The sequence below is a fragment of the Coregonus lavaretus genome (genome assembly GCF_964263955.1).
Source record: "Coregonus lavaretus genome assembly, chromosome: 37".
NCBI classification, from domain to species: domain Eukaryota; kingdom Metazoa; phylum Chordata; class Actinopteri; order Salmoniformes; family Salmonidae; genus Coregonus; species Coregonus lavaretus.
In genome coordinates, this window is record NC_140024.1 from 12,810,886 (window position 1) to 12,838,246 (window position 27,361).

General features: G+C 43.2%; 1 protein-coding gene across 1 annotated transcript; it reads right to left on the bottom strand.

Annotated features, from left to right (window-relative positions):
- Positions 1–27,089, bottom strand: mrvi1 (murine retrovirus integration site 1 homolog; the record flags this gene model as incomplete). Its single annotated transcript, XM_084154280.1, has 23 exons — positions 1–332; positions 438–593; positions 876–995; positions 3,367–3,431; positions 3,565–3,717; positions 3,925–3,974; positions 4,073–4,226; positions 4,912–5,043; positions 5,143–5,283; positions 7,235–7,265; positions 7,413–7,539; positions 8,225–8,303; positions 8,519–9,016; positions 9,291–9,347; positions 9,442–9,488; positions 9,610–9,687; positions 10,239–10,412; positions 10,793–10,854; positions 11,076–11,194; positions 15,003–15,215; positions 22,982–23,246; positions 23,639–23,798; positions 27,032–27,089. 23 exons carry the CDS (start codon positions 27,087–27,089, stop codon positions 86–88), a joined length of 3,186 nt encoding a protein of 1,061 aa, XP_084010406.1. The 3' UTR covers positions 1–85.
- Between the last annotated feature and the right edge of the window lie 272 nt (positions 27,090–27,361).

Genomic DNA, 27,361 nt, shown 5'->3' on the forward strand with positions numbered 1-27,361 from the left:
AACCCTATATTCAAGTTCAGCTCTTGTATGGTGATGTATCATGGAAAAAATAGTCTATGGGCTGAGAGAAGGATGAGACAGACTCTTATTCTGGAGTGGGATTCTTTGGCTGTACTCCTACATTCAGTCCAAATATCTTCTTCTTGCCCTGGACCATGGCTTTTTCTGCCGACATGTCCCCATGGTTGTTATAGCGATCACTAAAGTATGTGAAAACATTGACGACCAGAAACGTGACCAGGAACAGCGTCAAAACAATCCAGAGAAGTCGGTTACGGCGGAAAATCTTGGGGCAAAGCCGGTCAAGGACAACTAGGATCTCTTCAACCTTACTGTAAAGGCGACATTGAGAGGGGATTCAGAACAATTCAAGGTATACACCCAGTCATTATACATAATTATGTATTTACAATTTATCTACATGAAGTGAAAATCACCTGCTGAACTTTTCTTTTCTGCTGACTTCTTTTCCTTTTTCTTCATCCTTCTTTTCTGGCAATTCCTCTGCGTTCTCCTCCTCCTCCTCCTCCTCCTCCTCCTCCTCCTCCACCACCTCTTTGACTTCTTTACTTCTCTTCAGTCCCTCTTGGTAGCTGTATTTGGAACATTACATTTGTTTTATCATTAAAAGCACATGAGCTGAACGTATAGGAAGTATCACAAGGCAGCAGTGGCTCATTACATATAAACTACTTAACTTTATTTGAATGCTGAATGTACTGAATGTACTGTATATTTTGTTGATTCTTCATACTATTATGTCAGTACAGTACAGCCAGTGTTGCGCCACTCTTCTGTCAGCGTGCACAGGGTGTGTGACTGTGGGTATGTGTGTGGGTGGTCAGTGTGAGCGGGTACATAGAAAAGGGCCTCACCCTTTATTGTAGGCCTCCTCCTCGATCTTTGCCTTGATCTCTGATCTGATCTCCTCTAGGTTGACGGGGGGCTTGGCTGGGGCTGATGGCTCAGCTTCCTGCTCTGCCACACACTTTCCACTGCATTGTTTCATAGCGGAAAGAACACATAGAACATTTTATCAACAGACATTATGCTGAGAGAGAGGAGTGCATCATGGTCACTAGGCTTTCCATCATAACACTGTGGCCTTGTCTTAATGGACAGGCTGGAACGCAGTTGAAAGGCAGTGTGCGTGGATGGCACCATCACTGCCAGGCAAGCTTGGGTAAAAACCAAAAGTACAAAGGTAAAATGTGTACATGGGGACTCTTAAAATGTCCCTGGCTTTTACTGAGCAGACACTTGATACGATTGTTATTGTCTCTCTCGCTCTGAGAGATCCTGAGATTTTGGCATGGGGCGAACTAAGACAGCATCCACTTGAATGTTCTCTCTCTCTCTCTCTCTCTCTCTCTCTCGCTCTCTCTCTCTCTCAGACTCACCTTATTACTAGGCCAGGGAAAGAGCCCCTGGCTGGCTTTTGTCAAGCTCCCCAACCCAAATGTTTAGATTACATCTCAGAATAGCCCATCAATCAGTTGCAGCTGGGTTTTTATGGAATGCTTGCACAGTTATTTTGGGTGCATAGACAATCTGGGAGTTGCATAAGGGTAGTGCAGTGCTTTGCTGTATATGGCCCCTGCTATCCGGATGGCCAGGATTAATCAAGCTACTCCCCAGGGAACACTTCCTGGAGGTCAAGTAAACAAGGCAATGATTCTGATACAGCACAAGATGTCTTCTGATAACGGTGTACATATTTTAAGGCCCCTCATTGCCCATTGTTTCATGGAGCTGTGACCTGACCTTAGGAACCAGGCAATACAGTGCCTTGCAAAATTATTTATCCCCCTTGGCGTTTTTCCTATTTTGTTGCATTACAACCTGTAATTGAAATAGTTTTTTTTATTTGGATTTCATGTAATGGACATACACAAAATAGCCCAAATTGGTGAAGTGAAATGAAAACAATAACTTGTTTCAAAAAATTCTAAAAAATAAATAACGGAAAAGTGGTGCGTGCATATGTATTCACCCCCTTTGCTATGAAGCCCCTAAATAAGATCTGGTGCAACCAATTACCTTCAGAATTCACATAATTAGTTAAATAAAGTCCACCTGTGTGCAATCTAAGTGTCATTATCTGTCACACGATCTCAGTATAAATACACCTGTTCTGAAAGGCCCAGAGTCTGCAACACCACTAAGCAAGGGGCACCAACAAGCAAGCGGCACCATGAAGACCAAAGAGCTCTCCAAACAGGTCAGGGACTAAGTTGTGGAGATGTACAGATCAGGGTTGGGTTATAAAAGGGGATTAATCAGAGAGGCAACAAAGAGGCCAAAGATACCCTGAAGGAGCTGCAAAGCTCCACAGCGGAGGTTAGAGTATCTGTCCATGGGACTACTTTAAGCCGTACACTCCACAGAGCTGGGCTTTACGGAAGAGTGGCCAGAAAAAAGCCATTGCTTAAAGAAAAAAATAAGTAAACACGTTTGGTGTTCGCCAAAAGGCATGTGGGAGACTCCCCAAACATATGGAAGAAGGTACTCTGGTCAGATGAGACTAAAATTGAGCTTTTTGGCCATCAAGGAAAACGCTATGTCTGGCGCAAACCCAACACCTCTCATCACCCCGAGAACACCATCCTCATAGTGAAGCATGGTGGTGGCAGCATCATGCTGTGGGGATGTTTTACATCGTTAGGGACTGGGAAACTGGTCAGAATTGAAGGAATGATGGATGGCGCTAAATTCTTGAGGGAAACCTGTTTCAGTCTTCCAGAGATTTGAGACTGGGACGGAGGTTCACCTTCCAGCAGGACAATGACCCTAAGCATACTGCTAAAGCAACACTCGAGTGGTTTAAAGGGAAACATTTAAATGTCTTGGAATGGCCTAGTCAAGCCCAGACCTCAATCCAATTGAGAATCTGTGGTATGACTTAAAGATTGCTGTACACCAGTGGAACCTATCCAACTTGAAGGAGCTGGAGCAGTTTTGCCTTGAAGAATGGGCAAGAATCACAGTGGCTAGATGTGCCAAGCTTATAGAGACATACCCCAAGAGACTTGCAGCTGTAATTGCTGCAAAACGTGGCTCTACAAAGTAGTGACTTTGGGGGGGGTTCCGTTTTTTTGTCTTATTTCTTGTTTGTTTCACAATAAAAAACATTTTGCATCTTCAAAGTGGTAGGCATGTTGTGTAAATCAAATGATACAAACACCCCCAAAAATCAATTTTAATTCCAGGTTGAAATGCAACAAAATAGGAAAAATTCTAAGTGGGGTGAATACTTTTGCAAGCCACTGTACATGCAAGCAGATAGATTGTGCTGAGTACAGTATGTACAGTATATCCGTGGGTATGCATTGGGTGCACATTATGATAGAGGATGGAGGAACATACCTCTCAGCTATAGCTGGCTGTGTAGGCTCAGTGGGAAAGATGCTTTTCATACTGTTGGCTTCACACTGTAATTAACAAGAACAAACAACATGCATGTAGACAGAGCAGACTGATACATTTAAATAGACGGGATATTACCACTTAATCATGTGGTCAGGTTGACAGGCTGAGAAGGCTATGATTGGGTAGAAAACATACCAGGACAGGAAGTGCTTGGCCCATGGTGGGTTGGTGGCTGGGTCCCATGGCAACGCTGGGGCCAGGACCTGCCATGACCGGGGTCTGACCAGGGATGTTCAGGAGGTTAAATTTGGGGACCACCGCAACACTGACCCTCCGTCTAGGCAAAGCCTAATAAGGAACAATTGGAAGGGAGAGAGAGAGGGTGAGAGAAAGAGGGTAGAAGAAAAGAGAGGGAGAGTTTCAGTTGGGGGCATTATCCTTACTGTATGGTCTATCACATTGAGAACTGTCACCCTGCTATAACCAGTCAAATCCAGTGCATTCTCTCAACAATAAACCCACTGGAAACACTCTGTTCAACATTCCAGCACCAACCTTTCCCAGGGTCAGCGACATGGATCTGGATGGCCGTGGAACTCCATCATCTAACCAAAGCACACAGGAGAATGCAGTTTAAGTCAATCAACATTTTGCAACAACTCGCCTATCATGCACTGGAGATAAAGGGTTTGTGCAGGTGTACCTCCAGTGTCTATGGATCCTCCATAGCAGCGACTGGAGTTCTGGTTGGCCAGCTTCTTGAACTCCATCAGCTCAGCATGGTCCTTCTCATAGGTCCTCTTCAGATTCTCCACGTACTGCATCATCACCTCTGTGGCCTTGTTCATGCGTTTCTCCTGTCACACACAGGGTTTCAAAAGGGTTCTTTGGCTGTCCCCATAGGAGAACCCTTTTGGGTTCCACGTAGAACCCTCTGTGGAAAGGGTTTTACTTGGAACCCAAAAGGGTTCTACCTGGAACCAAAAATGGTTCTTTAAAGGGTTCTCCTATGGGGACAGACGAAGAATCCTTTTAGGTTCTAGATAACACAGCGACAACAGGGTCATTACTGTCTATGGGCAGGATAGTTAACCATACAGTCACAGCAGAGAGAGAGAGAGAGAATAGAATTTTGAGAGGGACTCCAACACTTTGGAAAGCCATCATCATGTCAGGTCTGGGGTCAGGTCTCGTACAGCAGCAATGTGTTGTTAGGCTATAAATCACAAGGGACTTGTGTGACGTCTAACAACGGACATAGTCCTGAGTCCTTCCCTAATCATTTATTGGAGTTGGCTTTGGCGTGAACGATAACCTGAGGGAAAGCATAACATCGGGCTAAATCCTTCACAAACATTCCAATGCCCCCTGAACATCCCAAAGAAGGCAGTGTTTTTCTCATGACAGTGGAGCATGGAAAAGTTTTCACTTTCACTCATTGTTTTCTTCTCTCATTCAGGGGTTTCCTCTCTCTATAGGCAAATCATTAGGGTACCTTGTGAATGGCCCATCCTATCCTATCCTATGCCTGCGTTCCAGTACCTGTCTCACTGCTCCAACCATCTCAGCCCTGCTGGAGAGCCTGGTGGCCAGACGGTGCAGTACTGCTACTGTCTCTATGAGGCTCTGGTAGGATTCCCGCTGATCCATGTTGCTCCATTGTGGTGCCGTGCACTGAGGAGACAACAACAACAAAACACAGGGCCTTGATAAGTGAAAGTGGATCACAACTCATTTAATCTCCTGTGTTATCATGGCCTACTAAAGGCTGACCTTCAGAGAGCCTTTGAATTCTTCCAGTTCCTTCTCTGTGTTTTCCTCGGTCAGGGTCCGCTCCCGCTCCGCCTGTTTGAGCCGCGTCTCCAGAGTGTAGTTGTCGTTCCGGAATGCAAGCGACAGTTGAACAAACGCGTTCTGTGGGAAGGATATGACTGTGTTTAATGTTCATTAAACAGTCACCAGGGACACATTAGATACCATTATTAAGGACTGAGACACACCAACTCACTGGACCGCCACACAAAGTGTAGTGCATTCGTAAAGTATTCAGACCCCTTCCCTTTTTCCACATTTTGTTACGTTACAGCCTTATTCTAAAATGGATTAAACAAATAAAAAAAGCTAATCAATCTACACACAATACCCCATAACGACAAAGCAAAAACAAGTTTATTAAATGTATTAAAAAAAAAAAAAACTTAAATACCTTATTTACATATAAATATTCAGACCCTTTGCTATGAGACTCGGAATTGAGCTCAGGTGCATCCTGTTTCCATTGATCATCCTTGAGATGTTTCTACAAGTTGATTGGAGTCTACCTGTGGTAAATTCAATTGATTGGACATGATTTGGAAAGGCACACACCTGTCTATATAAGGTCCCACAGTTGACAGTGCATGTCAGAGTAAAAACCAAGCCATGAGGTCGAAGGAATTGTCCGTAGAGCTCCGAGACAGGATTGTGTCGAGACACAGATCTGGGGACGGGTACTAAAAATTGTCTGCAGCATTGAAGGTCCCCAAGAACACAGTGGCCTCCATCATTCTTAAATGGAAGAAGTTTGGAACCACCAAGACTCTTCCTAGAGCTGGCCAAAAGGCTGGGAGACTAGTCAGGATCGAGGGAAAGATGAACAGAGCAAAGTACAGAGAGATCCTTGTGAAAACCTGCTCCAGAGTGCTCAGAACCTCTGATTGGGGCAAAGGTTCACCTTACAAAAGGACAACGACCCTATGCACACAGCCAAGACAACGCAGGAGTGACTTTGGGACAAGTCTCTGAATGTCCTTGAGTGGCCGAGCCAGAGCCCGGACTTGAACCCAATCGAACATCTCTGGAGAGACATGAAAATAGCTGTGTAGCGACGCTCCCCATCCAACCTGACAGAGCTTGAGAGGATCTGCAGAGAAGAATGGGAGAAACTGCCCAAATACATGTGTGACAAGCTTGTAGCGTCATACCCAAGAAGACTTGAGGCTGTAATCACTGCCAAATGTGTTTTAACAAAGTACTGAGTAAAGGGTCTGAATACTTATGTAAAAGTGATATTTCCGTTTTTTTTTAATAACTTTGCAAAAATTTCAAAAACACTGTTTTTGCTTTGTCATTATGGGGTATTGTGTGTAGATTGATGAGAAAAATAAACAATTTAATTCATTTTAGAATAAGGCTGTAACATAGCTAAATGTGGAAAAAGTCAAGGTGTCTGAAAACTAGAGGGGTCAGGTCAATGAATGTGCTGCCCAAGAAAACATTAATACAGTATGGGACTGAATAAACACATGTAACACTGAACATCCTTGATAACATGTTAACATAACAACTGTTATGGTAGCAATGTATGTGGCAATATAAAGCACAACTACCCCAGTGGGCTACCCAGCTACCATATAGAGTACCAACTAGCCAGTGTGTTGACAGTGCTGCTTGCTACCAGGCCTGAGATGAGCCTATAACGTGCAGCGATGCTGACAGATGAACTCCTGGTGCCATGATGTCATGATCAAAGGGTCTCTGCTGCAGCATTCCAAACATCGTCTCAGATACTGAGGCAAGTGTTGAGAGGAAATCGGTGACCTCGACTGTCCTAGTGCACAACATGTATCCCCCTGGGAGCGACAGGCGGCTGGGCAGGCGGGGCTATAGCCTAGGCCCAGTTCTCTGCACTCAAACACAGCCATGTTTGCATTTTCTCCTTAGAGACAGGAAATCATTAAGGCTCCCATTAGTCTCAATCATGGGTAGAGACTAGGGGCTTCCTGTACATTACATTCATGAGGCTAGACACAGACAGACATGGGGAGAACATGCACTATAAAACTGTGTTACTCTGCATAATACACTATCCAGAGTAAATACTAACCTCAACTTCTTTTTCTGTGAGTGGAGGTGCACTGCAATAGAATCAGAGAGGAAATATAGGTTCAGTATGTAAGTAGAAAATACAAAAATATATGCTCACAGATATATAAGAGATATATTCTGGAAAAGTGTCTTTGTCAAAGGTCATTCCCTGTCAGTCTAAATATTGTGATACCCACCAGCCTGGTAGCCCTCTGTGCAGTTTGAGTTTCCTCAGCATGATGTCTGAGATGTTGGGCATGGCGTCTGACTTCTCTTTAGCCTCCTCATCAGTAGGAGACCCTGCAGGGGGCAAAAGAGAGGGACCTGGCCACACACGCACACACACAGAAGACCATTAGTTAGTTACAACATGGCTATCTGGTCTCTATCAGGGAAAACCTAATTTATGATCAAACTAATAAATGATCAGATTATAATAATAATAATAATAATAATAATAATATGCCATTTAGCAGACGCTTTTATCCAAAGCGACTTACAGTCATGCGTAAATAAATTTTTGTATATGGGTGGTCCCGGGGATCGAACCCACTACCCTGGCGTTACAAGCGCCGTGCTCTACCAGCTGAGCTACAGAGGACCACATTATCATTTGATAATCGACGTACTTCTGAACAACATTGTACTGCAATTTTCTTGGATCACAAACTATTTCAATGATGTCCTTTCAAAGTTTTTGCAAACCAATTTTAGCTGACTGGGTGCTCTCATGTTTTAGTTAACACTAACACCATCTGCTGGTGCAAACTTCAAATAACAGTTCAGGTTGCCAATAAAGTAAAGCTCTGTGCCAAATTTAGAACAGAACATACCCTCAGTTCTAAGGAAAATCTTTTGGGGTCAGTAAGGACTAGCATCCTGTGACGTAGCTGGGATCCTTGACTCCTTTCCCCCTTACTAGATAAAAGTCTACTATCCTCTCTACTGTTACACAGCACTACACACAGCACTGTCTCCTCTCCAGGTCAGACACAGGGTAACACAGTACCTCTTTCCTGTTCAGCTGTTTCACTCAAGTCTGCCAACTTTGACCCCACAATGCTTTGGTTCCGCATCAGCTTGTGCTCCTGTATACAGAAGAACAGTGCAAATTAGGATGTTTAAGAACTTGCAGAAGCTTTCATGTCGTAATAGGTCATAAAAACACGTTTACAAGAACAAAACATTACAAGAACAAAACAAAAGGCTCTTAAATCCCCAAAACATGCAGTAAATGTCACATTAATGCTATCAGGTGAAACTCAAGGGTTGAGCCCCAGTAGTTAAAAGGCTCCCATCGTACCTCTCTTATTTTAGACAGTTTCTGCACGTTGACAGGCTGTACAGGGAAGTCCTTGTACCCAGAGGACTTGAGCAAGGCATCCCGGGTCTTGTCTTGAAAGGAGAAGGTTTCCTCGTTTGTAGCGGGGAGACTTGGAGCCCCATTCCTGGAGTTGAGGGTTCCAACAGTGTCCCAGGAGACAGCTCTCATGAGGGGAGGAAAGGCCCCGATGGTCTTGATCTCTGCCGTGCAGGGGGCCTGCTGAGTGGGGGGCCGAGGGACAGGCTTGGCCACCCCAGTAGCAGGGGCCTGGTTAGGGGCTCGGACCAGACCCTCCTCTGGCTTATTGACTAGTACTGGTGCTGAGCAATTCTTAGCTGTTACCCGGGGGTCACAGTTCTCCTTCTGGCCCCCACTGGGCTCCCTGGGGGGTGGGGGACCAGAGTAGCGGGGAGCCAGGGTGCCTGAGGACACCTTACGCTTCTCATTGGGCTTCCAGTCCACCAGCCTCCTGGTGCTCTAAGAACAGCAGTAACATAATATCACTATTCTTTAAACACTGTCAATTCAGGAGAAACGAATCAGATTTTATTGGAGAGGGGGCGCAAGAATGTCAACATTTACAATTTTCTACCGTAAATGAATTATTGTATCCAACATAGCTTTGAGCATAGCTATTCTGGAGTGTAAACTCATGAGGGTTTTACTAACTATGTAATGCATATCCATGTCTGACTAACTGTTCCAGGGTGCCACTTGAGAATGAGAGTGGTGGTGAGAGTGCTATGCTGACCTCATGCTCCAGTGTACTAGTATCAGCCTGCTCCCTCTCAGACAGAACCTCCAATCGCTGCCAGAGAGGAACACAAAACAACACACATCAACATACTGTTAAAACACCATTATGGAGTGCATCAGAAAAATATAATGCATAGTGGTCTTACCAGGCTGACAGGCGACGAGGGGGCATAGTTCACCTCTGTGGCTACAGCTGAAAGAAAAAGGTTTACAAAAAAGCTGTACAATATTTGTATTTATTTTTTATGCAGGGCTTTTCATGCTCTCCAGTGAAGAGAGTGAATATTCTCTCACAGACAGAAAGATGAATGTACCTATTTGAGGGGCTGTGATAAGAGAGGTGCTTCTGGACGGTACAGGTGAGGAAGATGGTGTGTGGTTGGGAGAGAGACCTGTGGACAAAACACACACATTTGTTTTATGCTTGGACAATGAAAGTACAGTATACTGCTTCAGCATCACTTTCCAGATAACAACGCAATATAAAAACTATAGTTATTGGGACTTCATTTGATATCTGCTACTGTGGTCTGTTACGTGAGGGAAGACTGGAATTATCTGGCAAGCATTCAGAATGCTGCAAGACGAAGGCATGAGGGCACGTACGTGATGTTCAGATAACTCCGGAAGCCAAGATAGAAAAATACAGCAATTACAATGACTCACTCACGCAATTCAGCTAGCAGACTTGTGGGTTTGTTGGCTGCTCATTGTATTTCCTAACCAGTGTTAAGAATAAAAATATTGTTAAACCAAATCTACATTTCACCAGCTGATTAAATCTCTACTGTGTAAATAGTGGTTTTAAGCTGAAGAGCTTAATAATGTGTCATATTTTGTATCATCTGTCTGTCTCTGTCTTAAGTAAGACTTACCGTAAAGTACTTGTATATTTCCCTGTTTCACTTGTATACCAGTCTGTAAACCAGTGAGTGTCTCTCACCTGTGGGGGATTCAGAGAGGCTGCAGGTGGACTTTCGGCCCCTGCGGCTCAGGAAGCGGTCGCTGACTTTCTTGGCCTCCTGCAGTAGCTCGAGGTTCTTCTGACGGTCCTCCTCAGAGAGCTGCAGCTCAGGCAGACGGTCTTTCACCAGGTCTATCACATTGCCTGTGCTGTCTGAGAAGGATACACATGTACACACGCACAAGTCGCAATTAAAACACAAACAGAGACAATAAGAGACAAATGGCAACAACCAATAGTCTTCTCTCTGAGCTCAGCACAGAGCAACAAGCCAACATCAATAGTAATCAAAGCAGAGGCATCCAGGCACTGAGAGCTTTGGCTCTGCTTTTTCTAAGGACAAAGGGCCCCTGTTCTCTATGCTGTCAGACACTGATGACCAAACTTAGACATTTCAATAGATGGAATTAAATTAGCCATACAATATTATGCTGAAAAAAATCACAATGGAACACACATTTTGAACAATGGACTTATGTAAGTGTTGTTAACATGAGGCTATATTTAGCCTTTAAGTACTTGACTGTACCCACCGACTGTAGTGATGGGTCCTCCCAGGGAGTTTCGGGACAAGCAAGGTCTGGGACTGTGTGGTCTGGGAAAGAGAAACGTTTAAAATTAACAGACGCCATTTTCTTACAACGCAGTCTTTATTTACATTTAGCTACTCTAAACACTTGAAGGAGGATCGATTTTATTTTCTAGAAATATCTTGATGCTGGTTTGGATAAAGTGGCTCATTTTTCAAGAGGTGGATTGCTCTCAAGCTTTTTTGACATGAACAGTCCTGTTCTCAAGATGAAATAACACATGTACCTGGTCTGTTCCAGAGGGCGACCGTCTGCTTGGAACACGGTTACGGACGCTTGCTTTGGGAAGACAATGGTGGGAGCAGGCATGGCCATGGTAACTGCTCTACTTTCAACTGGTGTATACTAGAGAGAAAGATATGTGAGAAACAAAAGGTTTCAAATAAGTTAGGAGAGGTGTAACTTGTTATGCATCAAGACCAGAACTAGTCTGCATGAAAAAGGGTTTGAGTGGACTTTTGAGGGACCTGGATAACAGAAATGGGATCCTGACATAGAAAAATCAGATATTGTCTCTCAAATAGAAGGCAAATTCATAGATATGGATATTGTTATTGCAATGACGTAAATTGGGGGACAATTTCATTTAAGTCATTCGAAACATAAAAGCATGCAAAACAAAGATTACAGAGATATTTGAGTAAACATGTCACCAAATGGCTTGTGTCACTGCAAAGGCAGCAAAACTTTCTCATTCTCTACCCTTTAACCTTCCTGCTTATGTACACATCTATAACATCTTGTGTATACACTTTGACAGAGATGTTTGGTGACTTGGTTCCCCAAACTGAAGACTTGCTGTTTTCTTAAGCTTTTAATGTTGATATTAATGTGAAGACAGAGCCAAACAGACACCTTAAAGTCTCTCTAGGCCCTCCCTGGTGTTGACCATGACTGGGACTGTATGGGGAACGTGGTGGAATCCGCAGGGGGAAAAGGACACTTCAACTTCAAGGCATAACCATTTCAAAGCACTTTTAAGGGGAAAATAAAATAAACTTGTGGTCCTCTGTTATCGGTGGGTATTTCAGTGAGACACTTAGCTCTGTTGACTAGCAGGTGGTCCCTGGTTTCCAGCAGCAGCATTTCTAGCTCAGCAGCACAATGTCAACAACCTGAACCCCTGAACATCAGAAACTCTAGACAACGTCCCTCTGGACTAAACACATCCTGAACTCACTGGACCTCAGCATCCCAGGAGAGTGGAAGGACAGAATGAACACTCACTTGAACCATGTGATCTGTAACTAAGTCAACCATATTAAGTATATTTCCAGCATTAAAGGTCAGGCTTATATACAGTGGGGGAAAAAAGTATTTAGTCAGCCACCAATTGTGCAAGTTCTCCCACTTAAAAAGATGAGAGAGGCCTGTAATTTTCATCATAGGTACACGTCAACTATGACAGACAAATTGAGAGAAAAAAATCCAGAAAATCACATTGTAGGATTTTTTATGAATTTATTTGCAAATTATGGTGGAAAATAAGTATTTGGTCACCTACAAACAAGCAAGATTTCTGGCTCGCACAGACCTGTAACTTCTTCTTTAAGAGGCTCCTCTGTCCTCCACTCGTTACCTGTATTAATGGCACCTGTTTGAACTTGTTATCAGTATAAAAGACACCTGTCCACAACCTCAAACAGTCACACTCCAAACTCCACTATGGCCAAGACCAAAGAGTTGTCAAAGGACACCAGAAACAAAATTGTAGACCTGCACCAGGCTGGGAAGACTGAATCTGCAATAGGTAAGCAGCTTGGTTTGAAGAAATCAACTGTGGGAGCAATTATTAGGAAATGGAAGACATACAAGACCACTGATAATCTCCCTCGATCTGGGGCTCCACACAAGATCTCACCCCGTGGGGTCAAAATGATCACAAGAACGGTGAGCAAAACTCCCAGAACCACACGGGGGGACCTAGTGAATGACCTGCAGAGAGCTGGGACCAAAGTAACAAAGCCTACCATCAGTAACACACTATGCCGCCAGGGACTCAAATCCTGCAGTGCCAGACGTGTCCCCCTGCTTAAGCCAGTACATGTCCAGGCCCGTCTGAAGTTTGCTAGAGTGCATTTGGATGATCCAGAAGAGGATTGGGAGAATGTCATATGGTCAGATGAAACCAAAATAGAACTTTTTGGTAAGGAGGACAAAGAATGCTGAGTTGCATCCAAAGAACACCATACCTACTGTGAAGCATGGGGGTGGAAACATCATGCTTTGGGGCTGTTTTTCTGCAAAGGGACCAGGACGACTGATCCGTGTAAAGGAAAGAATGAATGGGGCCATGTATCGTGAGATTTTGAGTGAAAACCTCCTTCCATCAGCAAGGGCATTGAACATGAAACGTGGCTGGGTCTTTCAGCATGACAATGATCCCAAACACACCGCCCGGGCAACGAAGGAGTGGCTTCGTAAGAAGCATTTCAAGGTCCTGGAGTGGCCTAGCCAGTCTCCAGATCTCAACCCCATAGAAAATCTTTGGAGGGAGTTGAAAGTCTGTGTTGCCCAGCGACAGCCCCAAAACATCACTGCTCTAGAGGAGATCTGCATGGAGGAATGGGCCAAAATACCAGCAACAGTGTGTGAAAACCTTGTGAAGACTTACAGAAAACGTTTGACCTGTGTCATTGCCAACAAAGGGTATATAACAAAGTATTGAGAAACTTTTGTTATTGACCAAATACTTATTTTCCACCATAATTTGCAAATACATTTATTAAAAATCCTACAATGTGATTTTCTGGATTTTTTTCTCTCAATTTGTCTGTCATAGTTGACGTGTACCTATGATGAAAATTACAGGCCTCTCTCATCTTTTTAAGTGGGAGAACTTGCACAATTGGTGGCTGACTAAATACTTTTTTCCCCACTGTACCTCTTTCATTTTAGATTTATATCCTAGTATCCTAGTTCTATCCTCAGAGAAAAGTATGCAAATAAACAGTGAGACATTAAATGATACTTCACTGAGAGCTTCACTGAGACCTTTGTCCTGGAAGAGAATGCTAATAAATGATATCCCTATAACAGTCTAAAACTGCTGAAAGGCCAGGGCTATTGTTTAATAAAGGAGGATAATTTTATACGGTTGCCAACCCCCAGGTTAGATTACAGAGGCTCATTGCGTTCCTCAGAGAAGTCTTATCTAGGCTGTGTTAATGACTGACTGGGATGGATGACAGTATACTCCTAGGAGGAGTAACTCAGAGGTTTTGGTGAGGCAGCCATCCGCTCAACACAAATCTGTTGTGTCTCTACAGTGTAAACCAAACAGCCGTATATAGCTCCTGACTGTAAACAGACAGCTTTCAGAAAGCCTCTACTTTTTGTCTCAAAGACTAAAAGAGTTTCAATAGCATGTTTTCTGGGAGACATACAGGACTGCGGGCAAGGCCACATTCAGAGACTCATAAAACATCCAAGCTATCCACAGATCTGTACAAGTCTACTCAACTCAATAAACATTAGGGTGGGGAGTCACAGGATCTGAACAGATGACAGAACAAAACAACGAGAGACAGTTCAGTCTTTAGAGTAGAGCCAAGATCTGGAGTGTTCTGGACACACTGTGCTAACCTCTCTTTACCACCAGCGCAGTGCAAATTACCGCATCAACACAAAAAAACAGGGTAATAAGAGGGACTGAAGAAAAAAGTTAGTGAGCTGGACAGAAGAGGAAAGAACATCCTGCTCATGATTTTGCTGGGATTAATTACAAATTTTCACTGCTGAGTGAAGCTTTGTTCCTGAGTCAAAAATAGAAGTGGGGAAGCCACCTTTTTTGGAAAGCAGACCATAAAGCACAGGAATCCCAAATTCACATCATGAAGTAAGTCAAGTCTGGTGAGGGACGGTGAAGGGATTTCTATTCATTGTTACTAAAGATACACACATCCATAACACACTAACATGTATTAGCAATGAATATGTGAGCAACACTATGAGCATAGATATGATCTAAGCCTAATGCTCATATTGTTCATATGCTATTGTTGCTAACATATTCATTGCAAATCAGTATAGCTTGTCAATACTGAACCTTAGGTTCTAGGTTCAGTATTGATGAGCTAGTGTCATGTATAGCTCTGAGTGCAACATACCACAGCTTTAGAGTGAAGGTTTAGTGTAATGGATAGGTACTCACTGTGCTGGGTGAGCTGGAGGAACTGTCGAGCTCCTCAGGGGAATCCTCTTCTTCTTCAGGGAGGACGGGCATGACGGGGGGCTGTGGGGGACGGGGTCGTGTCAGGGGGAAAAAAAAGGGGCTCTCAGCTGGAATGGGTTGGGTAGGGGATTCTTCTAACTGCTGTTCAGTCTGAACCCAGGGAAAGCAGTACAACTCGTGGCCCCCTCCTTCCTGTAAACAGAATTATATGTATGCAGGCAGGAAGTCACAGATGCACAAGTGAGAATATACTTCTAACTATCAAGGAAACCACAAAGAAGTATGACACTTCCTCAAATAGGATGAGTGTATTGATACATTTGCTTATGAATGGGTGTGCCAACTGGTGGTGGCTCTGTCTGTTTGAACTTTGATGTTGCAAGACAAAACCAATGGTATCATAAGGAAAGGGCCTTGTAGACATACATTCAAAGTATGTAAATAGTATTGCAGTTGCAGTATTCTGGTCATCTCCATGTAAAAGGACCAATGAGCACCAACATTTGAAGTTTATTACATTTACATTTACGTAATTTAGCAGACGCTCTTATCCAGAGCGACTTACAAATTGGTGCATTCAACTTATGATAGCCAGTGGGACAACCACCCTATTTATTTATTTTTAATGGGGGGTGTGGGGGAGTGGGGGTAGAAGGATTACTTTTATACTATTCCAGGTATTCCTTAAAGAGGTAGGGTTTCAAGTGTCTCCGGAAGGTGGTCAGTGACTCCGCTGTCCTGGCGTCGTGGGGGAGCTTGTTCCACCATTGGGGTGCCAGAGCAGCGAATAGTTTTGACTAGGCTGAGCGGGAACTGTGCTTCTTTAGAGGTAGGGGGGCTAGCAGGCCAGAGGTGGATGAACGTAGTGCCCTCGTTTGGGTGTAGGGTCTGATCAGAGCCTGAAGGTAAGGAGGTGCTGTTCCCCTCACAGCTCCGTAGGCAAGCACCATGGTTTTGTAGTAGATGCGAGCTTCAACTGGAAGCCAGTGGAGTGTGCGGAGGAGCGGGGTGACATGAGAGAACTTGGGAAGGTTGAACACCAGACGGGCTGCAGCGTTCTGGATAAGTTGTAGGGGTTTAATGGCACAGGCAGGGAGCTCAGCCAACAGCGAGTTGCAGTAATCCAGACGGGAGATGACAAGTGCCTGGATTAGGACCTGTGCCGCTCTCTGTGTAAGGTAGGGTCGTACTCTGCGAATGTTGTAGAGCATGAACCTGCAGGATCGATTCACCGCTTTGATGTTAGCATATGAAATTTGGTGTCAAATGAAAGCTAAGAGTCTATATTTTTGGGACATGAAGGCATAGATTGGTTTTTCAATCATTTTCCATCCATACAATTTGGCATAAGTAAAGGCTTTAATTTCTGGATAAACAGATGGAAAAGGGGTCTTAGAAAACATCTACCAGAAAAAGTCTTAAAAGGTATCAGAAATACATTAAAACACAATAATGTTGAAGTAAAGACCCCTGCCAACTAATATCAACACTTATATTTAGTTTTACAGAAACGATTTGCCTGTAAGTTTAGAAATATTGGCAAGTGGCTTGTCATTCTGTTATCAAAAACCCACATATCTTTAAGATATTTTCTAATTTCTCTCCCTCATGAGGAGGGGGGATATGAAAGTTCACAGAAGTAACAAGTAAAGGTAGACCTAACAATTAGTTATAGTATTTATGAATTATTAAGTGATTAAAACGCATCACTGTTACCAAATTTGTAACAGAGTGACTGGAAAATCTGTAACATAATGACTGCAATTGAATTGGCCACAATGGAAAATCATAGTAGTAGTTGCCACAGTCGCAGTTGCAGTTGCAGTACAGTACAGTACAGCACAGTACAATACAGTAGAGTACATTAAAATGGACTGGACTCTATTGTACTGTACTTTTATTTACTGTACTGTACTATGCTTTACTGTACTGTACTGTGCTCTACTTTACTAAACTATACTTTACTCTACTTTTCTTTACTGTACTGTAATCTACTGTGCTGTACGATGTCCAAACTTGTGAAACATAGACGTCTATGATTGGTACAGATTTGGTCCGGTCTGTACCAATAATAGCCAGTGTGTAGAATAATAGCCAGTGTGTAGAATAATACCCAAACATGCAAAGGAGGATATTACATTTTTCTACTTATTCAGGATGTATCACCATTAATAGAATTACATTCATAATTGCATTTCTGTATAGTCCAGATCAAGGACCCATGATGTGATTTCCACTTCACTTACTAACCAAAATATACAGAACAAAAATATAAACGTAACATGTAAAGTGTTGGTCCAATGTTTCATGAGCTGAAATAAAAGATCCCAGAAAATCGTATTTCTCTCAAATTTTGTGCACAAATTTGTTTACATCCCTGTTAGTGAGCATTTCTCCTTTGCCAAGATAATCCATCCACCTGACAGGTGTGGCATATCAAGAAGTTGATTAAACAGCATGATCATTACATAGGTGCACCTTGTGCTGGGTACAATACATGTGCAGTTTTGTCACACAACACAATGCCACAGATGTCTCAAGTTTTGAGGGAGCGTGAATTTGGCATGCTGACTGCAGGAATGCCCACCAGAGCTGTTGCCAGAGAATTGAATGTTAATTTCTCTACCATAAGCCGACACTAACGTCGTTTTAGAGAATTTGGCAGTACGTCCAGCCGGCCTCACAACCGCAGACCACATGCAACCATGCCAGCCCAGGACTTCCACATCTGGCTTCTTCACCTGTGGGATTGTCTGAGACCAGCCACCAGGACAGCTGATGAAACGGTGGGTTTGCACAACTGAAGAATTTCTGCACAAACTGTCAGAAACCGTCTCAGGGAAGCTCATCTGTGTGCTCATTGTCCTCACCAGGGTCTTGACCTGACTGCAGTTCGGTGTCGTATCCAACTTCAGTGGGCAAATGCTCACCTTCGATGGCCACTGGCACACTGGAGAAGTGTGCTCTTCACGGATGAATCCCGGGTTCAGCTGTACTGGGCAGATGGCAGACAGCCATATGGCGTTACGTGGGCGAGCGGTTTGCTGATGTCAACGTTGTGAACAGAGTTCCCCATGGTGGCGGTAGGGTTATGGTACGGGCAAGCATACGCTACGGACAACAAACACAATTGCATTTTATCGACGGCAATTTTAATGCACAGAGATACCATGACGAGATCCTGAGGCCCATTGTCGTGCCATTCATCCGCCGCCATCACCTCATGTTTCAGCATGATAATGCACGGCCCCATGTCGCAAGGATCTGTACACAATTCCTGGAAGCTGAAAATGTCCCTGCATACTCACCAGACATGTCACCCATTGAGCATTTTTGGCATGCTCTGGATCGACGTGTATGACAGCGTGTTCCAGTTCCCGCCAATATCGAGCAACTTCGCACAGCCATTGAAAAGGAGAGGACAACATTCCACAGGCCACAATCAACAGCCTGATTAACTCTATGCGAAGGAGATGTGTCGCACTGCATGAGGCAAATGGTGGTCACACTAGATACCTGACTGGTTTTCTGATCCAAGCCCCAACCTTTTTTTTTTAAGGTATCTGTGACCAACAGATGCATATCTGTATTCCCAGTCATGTGAAATCCATAGATTAGAGCAGTGTTTCCCAACCCTGGTCCTCCAGTACAAAGTTTCGTTGTAGCCCTTGACAAACACACCTTATTCAACTCATTGAGGGCTTGATGATTAGTTGACTAGTTGAATCAGGTGTGCTAGTTCAGGGTTACAATAAAGATGTGTACTGTTGGGGGTACTGGAGGACCAGGGTTGGGAAACATTGGATTAGAGCCTAATGAATTTATTTCAATTGACTGATTTCCTTTTATGAACTCTAATTCAGTAAAATCTTTGAAATTGTTGCATGTTGAGTTTCTATTTTTGTTCAGTGTAGATTTTTTCAAACTCAAGGTGCCATATCATAGCTAACACCCCATTCTTTCTGCAGACATCTTTGAATAAGTTTTGAGTTTTTGGAAAATGTGGTCAAATCAAAAACTGAGGGAGATTTTACTGTCATTCAGTTACCAAACTTTGCATCTGCACTATTCCTCTAGTAAATGTGTTTTAGTAACATTTTCAGTGGCAATTGTTAAAAGTAGGCTTCTGTGTATAGACTTCTGTGTATTGATATATATTTCCAAACTATGAAGTTGGAATAATACTGTGAAAATTATGATAATGCTCTTTTAGTGTAAGAGCTGTTTGAAAAGACTGTCTGAACTTTCAGCCCTGTTTTGGTGGGATGGAGTTTTGGCCTGCCTGGTGACGTCAATAGGCTGTAAATTAGTTAATAATAGACCAATAAGAAAGAGAGTTCCAAACCTATCTGCCAATAACAGCTAGTTTTCAGTTTTCCCCTCCCAACTCAGACCACTCCCAGACAGTCCTAGCAAAATTATTGCTTGAGAAATTGCTCTTGATAAGAAGCTATTTTTGTTTCTTTTTGACTATTTTGATTGTAAACAATCACAGTAGCTGGGTTTCCATCCAATTTACGACAGATTTTTATGCGAATATTCAAAAATCGGAATAAAACAATATACCCATTTTCCACCAGAGATGTATTTCCATCAAACTGACCTTTTGCGGGTAAAAGTCTGTGCGCGATGATGTAGTGCAAATAAATGACTTTTTCCATTAAATTCCCATCTACTGAATGAAAAATACAGGTTAAATGGGTTTCCATCGCATTTTCAACTCTACTGATGGTTTTGTCACAAACACTGTTGCGTTATATAGCAAATGTGCCCACTCTTGTCTTGGCACATACGGTTTAACCAACAGCTCGCAGATACAGTGCGGGTAGTCTACCTACAGTGCATTTGGAAAGTTTTCAGACCCCTTGACTTTTTCCACATTTTGTTACGTTACAGCCTTATTCTAAAATTGATTAAATTGTTTTTTCCCCTCATCAATCTACACACAATACCCCATAATGAAAAAGCAAAAACTGGTTTTTAGACATTTTTGCAAATGTATTAAAAATAAAAAACTGAAATATCACATTTACGTATGTATTCAGACCCTTTACTCAGTACTTTGTTGAAGCAAAGCCTGGAATCTTCTTGGGTATGACACTACAAGCTTGGCACACCAATATTTGGGCAGTTTCTCTCATTCTTCTCTGCAGATCCTCTCAAGCTCTGTCAGGTTGGATGGGGAGCGTCGCTGCACAGCTATTTTCAGGTCTCTCCAGAGATGTTAGATCGGGTTCAAGTCCGGGCTCTGGTTCGGCCACTCAAGAACATTCAAAGACTTGTCCTGAAGGCACTCCTGTGTTGTCTTGGCTGTGTGCTTAGGGTCGTTGTCCTGTTGGAAGGTGAACCTTCACCCCAGTCTGAGGTCCTTAGTGCTCTGGAGCAGGTTTTCATCAAGGACCTCTCTGTACTTTGCTCCATTCATCTTTCCCTCGATCCTGACTGGTCTCCCAGTCCCTGCCACTGAAAAACAACCCCACAGCATGATGCTGCCACCACCATGCTTCACCATAGGGATGGTGTCAGGTTTCCTCCAGACATGACGCTTGGCATTCAGGCCAAAGAGTTCAATCTTGGTTTCATCAGACCAGAGAATCTTGTTTCTCATGGTCTGAGATTCCTTTAGGTGCCTTTTGGCAAACTCCAAGCAGGCTGTCATGTGCCTTTTACTGAGGAGCGGCTTCCGTATGGCCAATCTACCATAAAGGCCTGATTGTTGGAGTGCTGCAGAGATGGTTGTCCATCTGGAAGGTTCTCCCATCTCCATAGAGGAACTCTGGAGCTCTGTCAGAGTGACCATCGGGTTCTTGGTCATGTCCCTGACCAAGGCCCTCCTCCCCCGATTGCTGAGTTTGGCCGGGCGGTCAGCTCTAGGAAGAGTTTTGGTGGTTCCAAACTTCTTCCACTTAAGAATGATGGAGGCCACTGTGTTCTTGGGGACCTTCAATGCTACAGAAATGTTTTGGTACCCTTCCCCAGATCTGTGCCTTGACACAATCCTGTCTCGGAGCTCTACGGACAATTCCTTCGACCTCATGGCTTGGTTTTTGCTCTGACATGCACTGTCAACTGTGGGACCTTATATAGACAGGTGTGTGCCTTTCCAAATCATGTCCAATCAATTTAATTTACCACACGTGGACTCCAATCAAGTTGTAGAAACATCTCAAGGATGATCATTGGAAACAGGATGCACCTGAGATCAATTTCGAGTCTCATAGCAAAGGGTGTGAATACTTATGTAAATACATATATCTGTTTATTATTTGTAATACATTTGCAAGAATGTCTAAAAACCTGTTTTCGCTTTGTCATTATGGGGTATTGTGTGTAGATTGATGACGAAAAAAAGTAATTTAATACATTGTAGAGTAATGCTGTAACGTAACAAAATGTGGAAAAAGGGAAGGGGTCTGAATACATTCTGAATGCACTGTACATTATGAGATTACTATGGATAAGAGCGATATTATTTGTATTTGTCAAACGGCAGCCAACCATTGATCATCATGTCACCAGAATAAGACCCTCAATATTTATTGGAAAGGAGCAAGCTCATCACCTTGCATCACCTTGCACATTAATCACCCTGTGAAGTTCATCATAATGTATTTCATCTGTAGCTTAATAAACTGCATGCTTTCCCGAGTCATAGTGGGAGGACCACACAACATATCATCGCGTGACTCCAAATTTACTTCAATATGATAGTTATTATATCAATGTTTCCACATAAAGGCATTTCCACCGCCATTTCTCAAATAATACATTTTACCGACACAAAAAGATCCCACCATGTTGAACGAACAAATTGTTTGTCGGCATTTATAAAATTGTACAGGCATTTCATGTTTCCATCAGCCCGTTACAATGGAATTGTATCACTCTGTTACAATGGAATTGCCCTTCTCTCAAATAACTTGGTTATGATGCAATGAATTATCATTGCAATATTCCAGATCCAGCACAACTCTCTAGCGGCATATTACTATAATAATGTTTCAGACAAAAGCACCACACAGATATGTCAGCTGCTTCTCTCTAGTGTTAGACCTGACTAGCAAGTCCCGCAGCCTCCAGAACTGTGCATAAACAAATGTGACCTTTCTCTCCCCAGAGGCGGGGGCGGATGAGCCAAGTTAATCTGGGAGAACGGGAATCCCAGAGGAACGCATTCTTCCAGCTATTAAAATTAGACTTATTTCATTCTGAGAATGAACAAAGAAAAACAAGATACCCTTGCCTTGCAACGAATCTAAACATCTATGACAGGCAAATCAAACTGGGAGGGCAGCGAGGTAACACAATGGAGGATGAAAGGTTAGCAGGGTCGCAATTAAATCGTCATAGAGCAAGGTTAGCTTGAACTACCATATTTACATGAAAAGGAGCATATCTAACCACACAATCACAATCTGATTGTAAAGGGGAAACAAACACAGTTACATTTATCCTATCCATTTCGATATGCCTATGGAAATAACACACTGGGAAAATGTCATACAGCAGAGCCAGAAACATCCAAATCAGACATGCCATCAGTCAGAGCACTGTCGGGGTTGACAGAGGTCACATTCTTACTGGAGTCTCCCTCTCTGAGCCTAATGGTCTTTGCCAGGGCTCACTCCAGGGCTCCTTGCCTCCATTCCAACCCCGCCCAGCCCGTCCCCCCTCATCCTGCCCTGCCTCTCTATCCATCAGCCAACCCGTGCCCCCCACAGCCAGCCCTCAAGCACCACTCACTCTGTTCCTGGGTATAGGAGGGGGTGTTTGTGTAGGAAACCATGGCTTTGGAAGGATGTGTACACCTTAAATTGATAAAGTAACTTGCTTATATGTTTCTGTCTCTGCCCATTTATTTTTGAACTACAGTGATTTGGGAATCACCCGAGCATTAAATAATAAAAGAGGCTATCCTCATTAAAGTAATCATTAAAACGTTTTCAGTCTAAACTTACCTTATCTAAGCATGTAATTAAAACAGTCGGTAGATCTCGAGAATGGAAACTCCCACAGTGCTCTAGATCACACCCAATATCTGTTGGTTCTAATTTGTTGCTCCTCCCACTATCTTCTGGTTCAGAGGCTTTACTACCAGCACTGTATCCTGAGTCTGATGGCTGACTCCTCCCACAGTCTCCAGGTGGCAAGGCCTGGCCACTCCCACAGTCGCGGGTCTCTGACTGACAGTAGTCACGGCAACAAGGATCCTCCGTTCTGAGACTGATCAAACACATCAACACACTGTTCTTAATCCATAATCAACAGGGAAATCTCTCCAAAATCATATCAAACAATTATAACCCGTATATCAGCTTGAATATTTGAGATAACTTCCACAGCTTCCTGCTCTGTGAAATACCACCACCTCCTCATGTTAAACCCTGAGAGGTGGGCCTTTCCTAACACACTTTATGCAATCCTCTGACAGTTCCCGCTTCCTCCTAGGTACATACTGAGTGCCACTGTATATTATTGGGGCGCTGGTGTGTGACCATGTAAACACCGACATCCCTGCACAGTCTCACTTTAGCCTAGCTCTTCAGTGTGGGGGGATGTTAATCTAAACACATGCAATATCCTCTTCCTGTAAAAGAGAGAATATAAACACTAACCCTGCTACATTCTCCTCAGTGTGAGCAGCAGCATGACTGTCACAGGCAGACTGAGGGGGTGTTTCCGGTGGGACGGTAAGAGGAGGTGCACACTCGTACTGGAGGAAGACTTGGGATGGGGACACTGGGGGCGTTTGTGTCTCTGACACTGGGATGGAACCTACGAGAGGGAGGAACCAACACGGTCAGACAGGGAGGTCCCAGTCACACTAACAACATGTTGTAGGCAAAGTAGCAGACGTGTGAAAACAAAACACATTAAACAAGCAGATAGACAGGAGATAAGAGCAAAAATGACAGGCAGATGAATGTTAGCACTGTTTACCTGCCAAAAGGAAGTGGAAGAGATGTGAGGTGCACATGAGCATTTCGCTGCACCTTTTATACCTGCTGTAAACTGTGTATGTGACAAATACATTTGATTTTTATTTGAAGATGGCAGTGGATCTATTACCTAAAAATGCAGGTGCAGGACCATCACTGCTGGTACTGTTGTGCTTTTGGTCTGGGACAAAGTCAGGACATTGGACTTGGCTTGGTTTGTTGTCATCATTGCAGGGTGCCTCTGAATCGTCACAGCTCTGACAGACAGAAAACAACATCTATATTTAATGTTTTATGGGGCTGTTAGCCGTATCAGATCTAGCCTATTTTGACATAAAAAATCAAAAATAAAAAGAGAGACTGCATCAATGGATTTTTCTGACATCACGACAATGAGGGATTGAGTGTTCTGTGTTCAGTATTCACTAAGCAGAAGGGAATACATTAAAAGCTGTAGAACATTCAAAACCATCACCCTCTTATCTTTGCTCATAAGTAATCCAGAGTGCACATTTCATTGAGGAATGGCTTCCTGAGTCCTGAGTTCAGACACAGTACAGGAACAGTGTATGCTGATAAATGTCATGACAAACATGGCTAACATGGCTAGAGGATGCTGGGAACGTGAGGCTAATAGAGCCATCCCTCACAAGGGAGGAAGTAGACTGTTTAGCGGTCTCCTAGGAACAAGAAGGATATTTAGACCAGGCCTCAGGAAGATGAAAGTACTTATGTTCTTATTCTCTACTCGTTTTTATAGAGTTTTAAAAAAAACACCCAGGAACAGCAAATGTGAGCTAATACAAAACTTTGAAAAACTATTTATTTTCAGTTTAAAATACTTATAATATAACTGGAGTTGCTTGACCCCTTTGTAAGGACTTTTATTTTCCATAATCACATTGAGCAAATGAGCCAGGAGAACCGTGTGCCAGTCTCTGATCAGAAAAACAAGACCCAACACTGACCAAATTAAATCACTGTCCTGTTATGGCCTTCACAAAATACAATGTCCAGATAGGCCAACTTCCTACAACTGGAGCTGTGATGAACCATTCATATACAACACAAAATGCACCCGTATCTCCTGTCTAACATACTACAATAAACAGATAAATGATTTGTCATAAAAGTTAATAACAAGCTGTTATAAATCTCTAGTGCATTATCAAACATCAGAGAATGCTGCCGTGTTTGACTATTTCCATTAGTGTGAGGGTGTAGTGAGATCAGGTTCAGTACCGGAGGTCTCCTCCTCATCAAGCCTGCGTATTTACTCCTACACACTTCTATACCTGTACATGATGAAGGAGATGAAGTGGAGAGAACACTTTCAAACAAAGTTAAGATATGGATAAAACAATGATCTAAAGAACAGCCACCCAGTGACAAATAAAAGCAGTCCAGGAAGACTGCTGTACTGTGAGAGTGCAACATTGCAAGGGTTTTGACACACTGTAAAAAATAATAATAAATAATATTATTAACTAACTGGTTCCACAGCTTTTTTTTTTGTTTACTCAGCTTTTCGGTCAAAGTGTTACCTGAACTTAACATTTTTTGTTGGCCCAAACTTAGCTCCAACATGAGAAAACGTAGGCAAAAATTCAGTCAAATTAAAACAATGTTTGCTTAAATTGTCTCGTGTTAATTCAACTAGAAATTATTATTTGGGTGGCGTAGCAGGAAGATCAGAATGCCTTGAACCAAGAGGTTGTGAGTTCAAATTCCAGGTGAGGGCATGTTGAATAATAATTAGTGTATAAATGAACATGCACAATGTAATCATGTACGTCAACGTGTGTCAAATACGTAAGTTGAAAACATTGTATGTTAAAAGCACTGTGTGTGTTTGTAACTAGTTCCACAGCCATTTTTTAGGTAAGGTGCCAAAATAATAATTTCTAGTAAAATGAACATATGAGAAAGTTGAGCAAACACATCATTTGATAGAATTTTTGTCAAGTTGTCGCTAAGTTTGGGCCAACATTTTTTTTAGTTCAGGTAACACTTGGACAAAAAGTTGAGTAAACAAAAAACACTGTGGACCAGTTACTTAATAAAAATTAGTTGAAACAACTAGATTAGTGGGTGAGACAGTTTCTGGGAGTCCACAGTGAGAGTACATTTCTAAGCAAACAGAGTCGAGGGGGCCAAGCTGAGCTGCAGGAGTCTAAACAGAGAGACAATGAGATGAATATGGCAGTGTAATTGAATCACTCTGATTATTTCCTGCCAGGCCCAGGAGTACATCCACGCCTGCAAGGCTCTGTCCACTGGACACACAGGGCCTCTCAGCCTCTCTCTCCCCTGACCAGAGCTATTTTCGGGAACCTCCAGCCGGTCCCCTTTAGCAGGCAGGTCCCTGAGGGCCACAGAGTTACCTCACGGCAAGGCAGTGGCCTGGCCTCGCTGCTCCCTCATGATAAAGTGAGCTGAGCAGAGCGTTCGCCCCGACCCCCCTCTCCCCTGTTACGTAAGCCCTCTGCCTGTTGCCAGATTTGTTTAAAATTTGGTTGTGTGAAGCACAGGGAGTACAGGACCGGCAGAGGAAGTGGTGGTTACACAGCCACCATCCCAGATAACAGGATATGGAGAGAGTGTGAGAAAGATGAGAGATGGATGGCGAAAGATAGAGGGGAAGGCAAGTGAGCTTGTTCAAAATACCAATGCCATTTAGGCTATCATGGCTATATACAGTATAGCAATAAAACAAATAAGTCATTAGCATCTGCTGGTCATGCATAGAATCACAGTATGTGCAACTTCCAACCAACTCTTGTAATTATTATTCCCCTTAGCAAACCATTGCCATCTTCCCAATAAGTGACAGCCTATAGACCCTCACCAAAAGTATGCATATTCCAACAAAATCATAATAACCCCAAAATGATGATGAACAGTGCAAATGTTTAACATGGCTGTCACCTCGATGCACATAGCCAAAGATACTAACGATAAAGTGCATGTCATGCAGCTGCAGACCCTCTAATCTTTAAACAAATAAAACGTGCGTACAATACATCATCTCTACCTGTCCACGGAGCAGAGAATAGATCATAGCTGTACCTGTAATCTCCTGTGAGAGATACCACCTCCACTGCTTAGCTCCACATAAACTCCACATAAAACACCCGACAGAACCTTCCCTCAGTCAAACTGTCATTCCCAGATTTTTTCCCAGAAAACCCAGCTATCCCTGGCTGTCTCTTTTCCTTTCCTTTCCCCGTCTTTTTTTCCCCAGCACCAGCCTCTCTTTCACTCCTGGGAGCTTTGACCATTTAAGGAGAAGGATCTGTGTGCCTCTCTGGGCTGCTGCTGTGTATGTGTACAGCTCTTCTCTAAGGCTGCCGCTCCGCTCCACTCAGCCCTGACTGATCACATCTCATGAATTACACT